At 40.4% G+C, this 9,973-nt stretch overlaps 1 protein-coding gene across 1 annotated transcript in view; it reads right to left on the reverse strand.

The window, feature by feature from the left end:
• The window catches only part of TOM1L1 (target of myb1 like 1 membrane trafficking protein), a 46,767-nt gene extending 37,014 nt beyond the window's left edge, over window positions 1-9,753 (reverse strand). The window contains exons 1-3 of the mRNA XM_007949653.1: window positions 9,696-9,753; window positions 6,711-6,795; window positions 5,196-5,274 (exon numbers count right to left, since the gene is read on the reverse strand). Coding sequence (XP_007947844.1) covers window positions 5,196-5,274; window positions 6,711-6,795; window positions 9,696-9,753 — 222 coding nt within the window. The remainder of the gene's footprint in view (window positions 1-5,195; window positions 5,275-6,710; window positions 6,796-9,695) is intronic.
• Between the last annotated feature and the right edge of the window lie 220 nt (window positions 9,754-9,973).

Below are 9,973 nucleotides of genomic sequence, written 5' to 3' on the forward strand. Positions count from 1 at the left end.
CTGCCTAAGATGAGCAGAGAGGAGGAAGGGCTGGAACAATGGGATTTATCTATTACACAGCTGGAAGGAAACTCAATAAATGCACTTAAAGAGCAACCAATGGAAAGTGAAGCACAAAATAAGGTCAACATGATAACGATAAAGTCAAAAAAGGGCAGAGTTTGGGGGGGTGATAAACAGTCAAGAATATAGACTGAGAAAAACTCAACTAGATTTTTTGATTAGTAGAGTCATTATTTACCTTTAAAACTATTTTCAATAAAGCAACATGAACAGAAGTCAGGCTAAGAAAGAATGAGCTGGTATCGAAGAATTGCAAGCACAAAGCAGAGTTCCAAAAGTGACCTAAAAACAACACTAAATCTCTAGTTTCAATGCAACCATATCATGTTAGAGAGGTCACAGAAATCATAACATGACAATCACAGGGACAATCATCTCTGCAGAAAAGCGCCCTGAAAATTGACTTTATACCAGACTCTGTATTTTGAGTGTCATTTTAATAGCGTACAAAAAGAAAGTTGTGTGAAAGCTGAAGTTTTAGGGCAATGTGGCCAAGAGGCAATCAGAAAATACAGAAGAAGCTGAGCACAAATCTATGGGAAACACAGAGAAAATGTTTAAAGCAAAGGAAAAGAAAAATAAAACCTAAAACATATTAAAATGATTCTATATTAATGCAAGTTGATTAGAAGATGAGTTGAAAATTTAAATACTAAATGTTTTTTAAGCTGGGGATACATTATTACAACGGTATTCTACTGGGGGAAATGCTGAGAGGAAAAGTGCCTCTAGTTCAAAGGGAGTTTATAGAAAATACTTCATCTAGTTTACTAGGAGCTCTGGTGGCACAGTGCCTAAGGCACTTGACTGCTAACCAGAAGGCTGACACTTCAAACCTAGCAGCCACTCCTCGGAAGGAAGGTTGGGCAATCTACTTCCATAGTGATACTGCCTTGGAAACCCAAGGAGGGGTCGCTATGAGTCGGGTCCGACTCGATGGCACATAACAACAGCAACAACTGTTTATGTGGTCTTAGGCAAGATAGTTAGCCTCCAAATTTTATTTTCTCTAATAGTAAAATGAGTGGTGAATATTCCACAAATGAATCTCTATCTTTGGAGCATCAAGATTTTATGATAATGGGTAACATTCCCACGAGGTACAGGCACAAAGTCAAAGAGCCAACATGAAATGTTGAGAAGGTCGACATCTGGAGATCAGCAATCTACCCTTTGTGTTCTTCCTTTGGAATACTGTATTTCAGGACAACTTACTCGTACATTACCACCTCCATTATGTCACCCATATCTCTTCCTACTCCCTTCACACACTTAAAAAAACAAAAACAAAAAAACAAACTCACTGCTGTTGTGCTACCACGTAGATATGTACTAAAACCTAATGTGCCAAATTGGAAAAAATTAAATACGTTGTTTTTACACATTCTGAAATTGGGCCTTGGTGCAAATATGTTCAGATAACCTATCTTTGGAAATAAAACAACCAAGAACGCATAATCTGAGACTAGACAGAAAGCCTAGGAGACAAAGAAATAAGACAGATGAAAGTGGGAGACTCCAGGCTTCCTGATCTCCTTTTGCTCTTGATTGAGCAACCCGTTTATTCTTACTAAGCATCACTGTCTTCTGCAAAATGGGCAGAATACTTTCCTCTAGAGGTTTATTGTGAAGATTAAATGAAATATCATCTTCATGAAGAGCCTGACACATAATAGGGCCTCAATAAATGATAACTATTTTGATCATCTGCTTCTCTGGAGAATTTCCTATTGGGAGATAAGAATATGTTAATTAGCTAATATGAGTATTATTTTTAGACAGGCTTGAAGAAGGGGAGTTTTATTTCTCATAGTATATTTCTAAAGCTGACAGAAATTTATCCATCAGCCCTCTATAAACTGAATTGGCTAAGTTGACTGATAACCCTGGTGCACTGACAACGGCCAGGCTTCTGAGCTGTCAGAGCTGAGGACCACACCTGGACCATGGGGCCCACACCACGGTATAGCCACCCTAGTATGTCACTCCTAGGGCACAGCTCACTCTTCTCATTCTCTCCAACTGCAACAAGCTCCTGGAGGGACAATCATATTTTCCTCTTCTTCTAAAACCCCCACAGCTCATGTACCTAGTTGCTGGTTCACAAAAGCCTATTAGTTAATTAATTCCCAGGAACCTGTTCATCCACTTTCCATTTGACAATAAAAGTACTATCTTGTTGAGATTTGTAACAATTGCCTCACTCAAGAAAAGAATAATTTCTGGTTCAGAGTTATAAAGTCCAGTAACAAAATGCCTTTTTTAAAAATAAAACAAAAAAAAAACCCTTGGCTTCTTGACAAAACTGTTCCACCGACTGATGGTAGGAAATCACAATATAGTCAGAGCTCATCAAAGGCCTAATCAAGGCTAACAAGTCTATGGAGAACCCAAATGAGAGATAATACAAAGAACATTTACAATTGATTTTGACAGGCTCTCATCACTTCACAGTAATAAAAAGGAACTGTCATATATCAGGATTAATTTTTAAAGCATTTATTGGTAAATTTATCATTGCTTTTGATAGACATTGGATAATTTCTTCTGCAGCTAATTTCTCATGTAATTAAGTGTGGCTTAAATGAGTACTGAAGTCAGTTCTGAGACTTAAGTGCATACCTACAATGTGGTCAGAGGTGAGGCGATTGGTCCATTAGATGGAGAACTTAGGGAAATCTGCCTGAAGACATTAACAGTCATAAGACTATTCAAAGAAAACCCAAGAAAGTAAGTGTTTTTCCAGAACTCGAATGCTGAGCCTAACTTTGAGGGCATATTCTGACCCCCCAACCTGTGACTTTTATCCTTATTTTCATAAATGCTTAGATTTCCTTATTCTCATGTACTGGTGTGGTAATTATGAAGCACAGATCCTACAACTATCTGAGGTAGAACAGGTAATGGAAACAGAGAGCTAGCTGGCAGTAAGGCTTGAGATTAGATTACCTAAAGGGAAGGAAGATTGGAAGCCCAAAGAGAAATAGAGGGTAAGAAGGAACATTCTGGAATAACCCAACTTCCTCAAGGAAGTTTGTCTTCAGAAAAAAACACTGCAATGGAGGAAGATATGGAGATGGGGATGAGAAGCAACTACAGAAATGTCAAGTAGGTTGGATACAATAAAGAGCTAAACCCATAATAAAGAATAAGTAACTCTGAGAAGATAAAATAATATCCCATGCTGAAAGGCAGAAGGTGACATAAATTCATTTCCTTACCTTCCTTACTCAATTCTTCTAACCTTCTATAGTCTCGAGATAGCCTAGAGCCACAGTACTTTATGGAAAATCTTCAGATATCTCTACCCTAATTCCACAGTACCAAAGATCCCTGGTGACACAGTGGTTAGTTAAGTGCATGGCTGCTACTTGAAAGGTCTGCAGTTCAAACCCACCAGCTGCTCCATGGGAGAAAGATGTTACAGTCGGCTTCTATAAAGATTTACAGCCTTGGGAACCCTATGGGGTTCTACTCTGTTCTGTAGAGTTGCTATGAGTCAGAATCAACCTGACAGCAATGGGTTTGGTTTCGTTTTCTATATGGTACCTTCCAATTAATGTTTGTGTCTTCCTGGATAGTGGGAGAGGTAGGGTAGGGTGCGGAGAGCACTCCTCATTGATTCAGTCAACATCTGATACACTAATGTACTCAGCACTACACTATACACAAAGTAGCTGAAGATGACAAATGAAACACAACAGTCTCTCCTAATAGATTTGATTTATTTTGAGAAGCAACATGGTATGAGGGGAAGGCTAGGAATTTTAGATTCTGGACAGTTTCAAATTCTGGCTTTGCTACTTCTTGTTGTTAGGTGCTTTTGAGTCAGGTCCGACTCACAGAAATCCTGCGTATAACAGAATGAAACACTGCTTGGTCCTGGGCATCCTCACAATCTTTGTTATGCTTTGCTGTGCTATTTAATAGTCACATAACCTTGAAAAGTCACTTAATCTCTTATAAAGTGTCTTCTTCTGTGAAATGGTGTTAATAATACAACTACTGTGACAGGATTGCTAAGTACATCAATTGAGTAAATGATGTGAAAGTGCCAGTTAAAGGTTCATTTCTGTCACTGGCCCATTGTTCTAATATTTCTTCTGAAGGATTTTACTGCTTTCTTCATAGTTTTCCCCATTCTGTGATCTTCCTGAGGTAGCTGATAAGAGTAAGGGATAGGGAAGAGGCCAAAAAAAGGTAAAGGAGAGAAACACTTCTAAAACTATGTTCAAACCCCAACTTGAAGAGTTTCTTCAGTGACAGTATCATTAAGATTGTTCCATTCATTCCTTCTTATTCCTCTCAGTTACTCTTCAAGTAAGCAAGATGTGATACATTTTCTTCCACATGAAACTAGGAAATGGGAGCTGTGCTCACATCTGCTCCATAACCCATTCTTGATAAACACTCCCAAAGCTCCCAAGAGCAGTGCGATGCTGGTTGATTGGTGAAGAAATGAAGCAAGGCCTGGGGCTGGGCTGAGGTAAACAAAGGCATGCAGAAGAAATTAGGAAGCCACACAGCTCACTCTCAGGCAGCAGGCAGGGCTTGCAAAACATCCAAGTCAAAAGGGCAACTCACCAAAGTGACTGAAGAGATCATATGGCCAAGGATGGGGGGCAAATGGGAACATGTCAAATAAGCTTCTATAAACAAATCAGGAAATATGACACACAGTAGAATTGCTTAAATCAAGAAAGAACATTTCTCTGAATTATACCAGGTAGCAGAACTTGGTTGAAACTTAATGAGTTGGCAGAATCTCAGGATCCCACAAAGGTTTTTAAATGAAGTAGAAAGCTAACAGGGAAGCATTTTTCAAGACTTTAGTTCTCCCATCTTCAATCAACACACACAAAACTTCTTGACTGGTTCAGCACCAGCTCCTGACCAGGAAAAATAAATTTTCCAGGAATACTTTGTTTTTGAGAAATTAAATGCTATTACAATTAACTAAATTCCCTCTGGTTTGCAATTCCCAATAAACCAAGTTTTAATTCAAAATTTTATTTTTCTAATCTATTAATTACCTCAGAATATTTTAATATTTTTGGTTTTTAACCTAGAACTAAAAATAAGATCATGGCTTGGAAATCCTACTGTCTTAATTATAACATTAAAGTACTTACTGACAAAGTAAGTTGGACTTCTTTCTGATTGTAATTTTTGGAAATCCTTTTCTTCAAAGCTTTTACTGCATCTTTTGGCCTATAGCAACAAATACAGTAAAATCACCAATTTAGGCATTTGCAGGAAACAAGTGGTCTCTGAAAAAAAATATGAATTGTGGAAAAAGGAATGGGTAAGGAATGGATGACCAAGACTCTTATCTTGGTTCTGCAGGGAAGACCACTTCAGTTCTTGTGCCTAATACCACCTGCCCCATCGTCAGATTCAAGTAAGACAATTACATTAAAGGGTACAGTAACTAGAAAGCACTGCATATAAAATGTGCTCATACTCATATTCCTCTATTAATGCACACAACGTTCTATAACCATCAGTTTATAGAAAATGAAATTTCCAAAACAATGAAGCTTGGTCATTTTAAGTTATACTATTAGTATTTCTTGACCTATAAAGGTCAGGGATATTGGAGGAGTTTTAACTAGTTCAACTTCTGATGCTACAATTTCATGTTACAGGATACAAACATTCATCATTACAAGGTTGAAATTTACTTTGCCTGTGACATCTCTTTTTGTTTGTATTGTCAATGAAGAAATTAGTATTATCAATAAAGAATAGTTTCACAGATGAATTAAATATGGTAAACATGATTATAGGAAAAACATTATAAATGCTTAAAAGAGCTATTAGTACTTTTTATTTGTATATAATCAGCAATGAAGTGCAACACTTTCCTCATCAATATTAAGTTAACTAAATCTCTTTTGCTGCCAGTTTTTACTTAGATATGCACAGAAAAAATAATAGCAGTGGATCCCTTATACCAAACCCCATGGTTGTTAAGTCAATTCTGAAAGGCTGTGATCTTTACAGAAGCAGACTGCCTCATATTTCTTCTGTGGAGCAGCTGAGAGGTTCAAGCCACCAACCCTTCAGTTGGCAGCTGAGCACTTACCCACTGCACTACCAGGGCTCCTGTATTCCTTATAATACAAGATAGCACATCACTTAAGAACAGAGCATGAACATGGGTAAGATGGCATTCTGAAGAGGAAAAAAAAAAAACACTGTACTGTGACAGGGAGAGGAAAAAGACTGATAGATTATTTCCTGGTTAACAATGATAATTGCCCAGAGACAGGTCACCACCAGGAAGTCAACTTTCTTGATAATATTTCTTGTTCTAGTCTCTTGAAAATAGTTTTCAGTTACATTAACATACTTGTAATCGAAACAAAAGGAATTCCTAAAGCAGGAAACAATCTTAATTTGAGACAGATGCCAGCCATACCAAGAAGTACAATCTTTGATGTGGTGAGAAAATGTGAAATTGTTACCTACAGATTATTAAGTAAGCATACGTAAGCCCATGCTTACCTTATTGGGTAATCTGACACTGCCCTTGGGGATGATGAAAACACTCAACAAAAAAAATCAAAGTGACTGCAAGAGAAAATGTACTGTGGTTCTGATGCCTCTTATCATAGGCAAGTGTATGAACACACTGTACTCACCCATCCTGGACAGTGTTGATTATGTCACAGATGTGCATGAACTGGCCCCAGTTTTCAGTCTGAACTCCAGCAAATGTAGCCTTTTCTGCAAAGAAAAAGCTATTGTGTTGAGACTGAACTACAACAGAAGAAAAAATGCCTGGTCTTCCTGAAACAATCTGCATGGAGTTAACTAGCAAGAACCATTAAGTTGATTGTAACAGAAGGCAAAGAAATTTTTTTTTTCTGAACAATTATCAGTAAATACAAGTACAGAGTACTGTTGTTGCAACAGTAATGAGTGATCTATTAGTAAAGACTGTGGGCCCAACAAAGCTGCAGGGCCAGGACAGGTTGGCTGAATGTGTATCTGCAAATTCTTTCAAGGAAAGAAACTATGGCTTATTGAACATCTACTTACAAGGTGAAGTGCACAGTGCTAAGTATTTTATCTTACGCAATCTCATTTAACCCACTGTTAGAGATGATGAAACAGCATTAAAAGAGGTCAAGGAAATTACACAATACAAGGTAGGTCACACAGCCAGTATAAGATTCAAACCTATGTCTGTTTGATCTCAATGATTTTTAGGGAAAAAAAAAAAAAAATTTATTCTAGGGGAGAGGTGGAAGGGGAAAGAATGAGAGAGAGAAATATCACAACTACTCAATGTGCCTGTGTCCTTTTGCAGTAGAGCAAGGTCACTGTCCACACCTGTACTAACCCAAGCTGTCCTATACTTCAAACATCATTAAATAATTAGCTATCTTTCTCCAGCTATTTTCTTTAAGAATACAAAATGTTCACTGGGAAGGGTAATAGAACACTCAACATGAACTAATTTAACTTATTTCCTATAAGAGAGGATGTCGTTGTTGTTGTTATGTGCCGTCAAGTCGACTCTGACTCATAGCGACCCCTCCTTGGGTTTCTGAGGCAATATCAGTATGGAAGTAGACTGCCCCATCTTCCTTCCAAGGAGTGGCTGGTGGGTTTGAACCACCAGCCTACTGGTTAGCAGTCAAGTGCCTTAGGCACTACGCTACCAGAGCTCCTCATAAGAGAGGCTAGATTCCTCAAAACACAAGATTTGTGGTGTTGGTTAAGGAAAGAAAAGATTGAAAAATGGTTAATAAAGAGGAAAGAATAAGTGCCTGTTTGGGGGAATCCCATAGTCTAGCCTGTTTCCCATCTAAGAAAAGAGCTATCTGAATGTGGCATTACATAGGCAAAGCCAACCAACCTCAAGTTGTTAGGCACAAACTGTTGTTCCTTCTGCCAGATGTTCCCTCCCCATTCTTGTTCTTTCCCTTACCTTCCCAGAAAACTCCTATTTACCCTTCAAATGCCATGGTAGAGTTAATACCTGCCTCTTCTTAAGTTTTGTACATTTTATATTTTCCTTGTATCGCAAAGGTACTGTACTGTAGTTACTACAATATTGTGCCCATCTTCCCTACAAGTCTTGTGTGTTTCCTGAGGTTTGAGATTATGCCTTACCTTGGCATCACCAGGGCCTAGCCCAGGTCCAGGCACATAGCTGGGAATCAATAAATGTTTAAAGCAGTAAAGAATTAATCAGAAGTATTGCTGAAGTCTGAGTCCCTGGGTGGCAAAAATGATTAAGTTTAACTGCTCCACTGTAAGACGGAATACACAATAGGCCTCAGAAGAAAGGTGAAAGGTTTACGTATGGAGTGCAGTTCTACTCTGCACACATGGTATCACAGTGAGTTCCAGCTGAATGAAGGGTAACAGGTTTTTGGTTTTTTTTTCCACTGCTGAAGTGATTTTTGTTTAAGAAGATGCAGTCTGAACATGTTTCTACTCAGGGCTCTTTGTAACAACATCCAATATCCAACATGAAGATAGACATCAACAGTTTAGAAAGCTTTTCCTCCTCAAAAAACCCTGTGTTACTCTTGTCCTCTGATAAAGATGTGGAAATGAAGATTCAGGTTAGGTGGCATGTTCAGTGTCAACAGAGCTGGGACCAAAACTCTTCGAATCTGTGCCTCCATACTGTAACTATCAAGTTCTCATGATTTCATCATCCCACCAAGTTCCCGACATCATGCCCAGCCTGACATTAATATGCACTCATACCACACCCGGTTTCCAAGGGCGGAATCAGGGAGAAATGAAAGAAATGACATGTAAACAGAATGGTCACTGGCTTCTGCTTCCGCATGACTTATGCACAAGACAGCCACAGGAGAAATCAGTGAGGCAGATGCCAGGGGGTCCCCAGTGGCCTCTGTAGCCATCTTGTGACACCCCCCTCCCCAATCTCTCCCTTGCTCCACAACTTTACTCCGTAATTGAGCATTTCTACGTCTTTGTTCACCCAGAAAAGCATCTCAGGTTGTATGCGCCTGGCGCCAGACACCTGGTTTGGAGTGACCTGGCTGTCACAGGTCACATCATCTAACCTCCCAGAGCCGCCTCCTCCGCATCTGTAAAGCGTCTGTAACAATCCTGTGACCGCTAGAAACGCACTTTATGAATAAACTTTCCTTGGCAGGAAATTTCGAGTTTCTCCTTGTAGAGGCCCCAACTCCACTCCTGAATCCCGGGGTTCACCTGTTTTGTTAGGAGGCATCACAAGGAGGTAAATTTTCAGCAGCTGCTTCTGGAAACAGTCGTGAAAACAGAATTATCTAGGAACGCGCCAGATGGAATGCAGATGCCTTGGAAAAGTTGCGAAGGGGTGGGCGACGGGAGAATTTCTTCAAACTTGTTGTTATTGTTGTTGTTATGTGCCATCGAGTCGGCCCCGACTCATAGCGACCCCTCCTTGGGTTTCCGAGGCAGTATCATTACGGAAGTAGGATTGCCCAACCTTCCTTCCGAGGAGTGGCTGGTGGGTTTGAACCGCCAGCCGTCTGGTTAGCAGGCAAGTGTCTTAGCCATTAGACTAACGCAATACCAGAATGGAGTAAAGCGGGCGGAGGTTCCTCGGTCCGCAGTATTTTGCCCAGGCGTCTCCTTCCGCGTGTTCTTACCTATGAGGTGGCCCACAGAGGTCCCATAGGGATCGCGGTGACTCTTCCCAAACGCCATGGTAGCCCCAAAGAGCCGGCCGCAGGAAATCCGCCTCCACCACTTTGCGGCTCCCGACTCCACCCGCTCGGTGCCCCTGGCTCCTCCTCTTCGCCCGAACGCTTCCCGGGCTCCGGCAGAGGCGGCGCGTCCTGCCCCGCCACTGCGGGGCGCGAGGCACCAATGCAGGCAGGGACCCAGGGGCGGGGCCTCCGAGGCGGCCCGCGCACCTGCGGCAGGA

Source organism: Orycteropus afer, unplaced genomic scaffold (genome assembly GCF_000298275.1).
Source record: "Orycteropus afer afer isolate SDZICR_OR568_19922 unplaced genomic scaffold, OryAfe1.0 scaffold00249, whole genome shotgun sequence".
Classification (NCBI taxonomy): Eukaryota; Metazoa; Chordata; class Mammalia; order Tubulidentata; family Orycteropodidae; genus Orycteropus; species Orycteropus afer.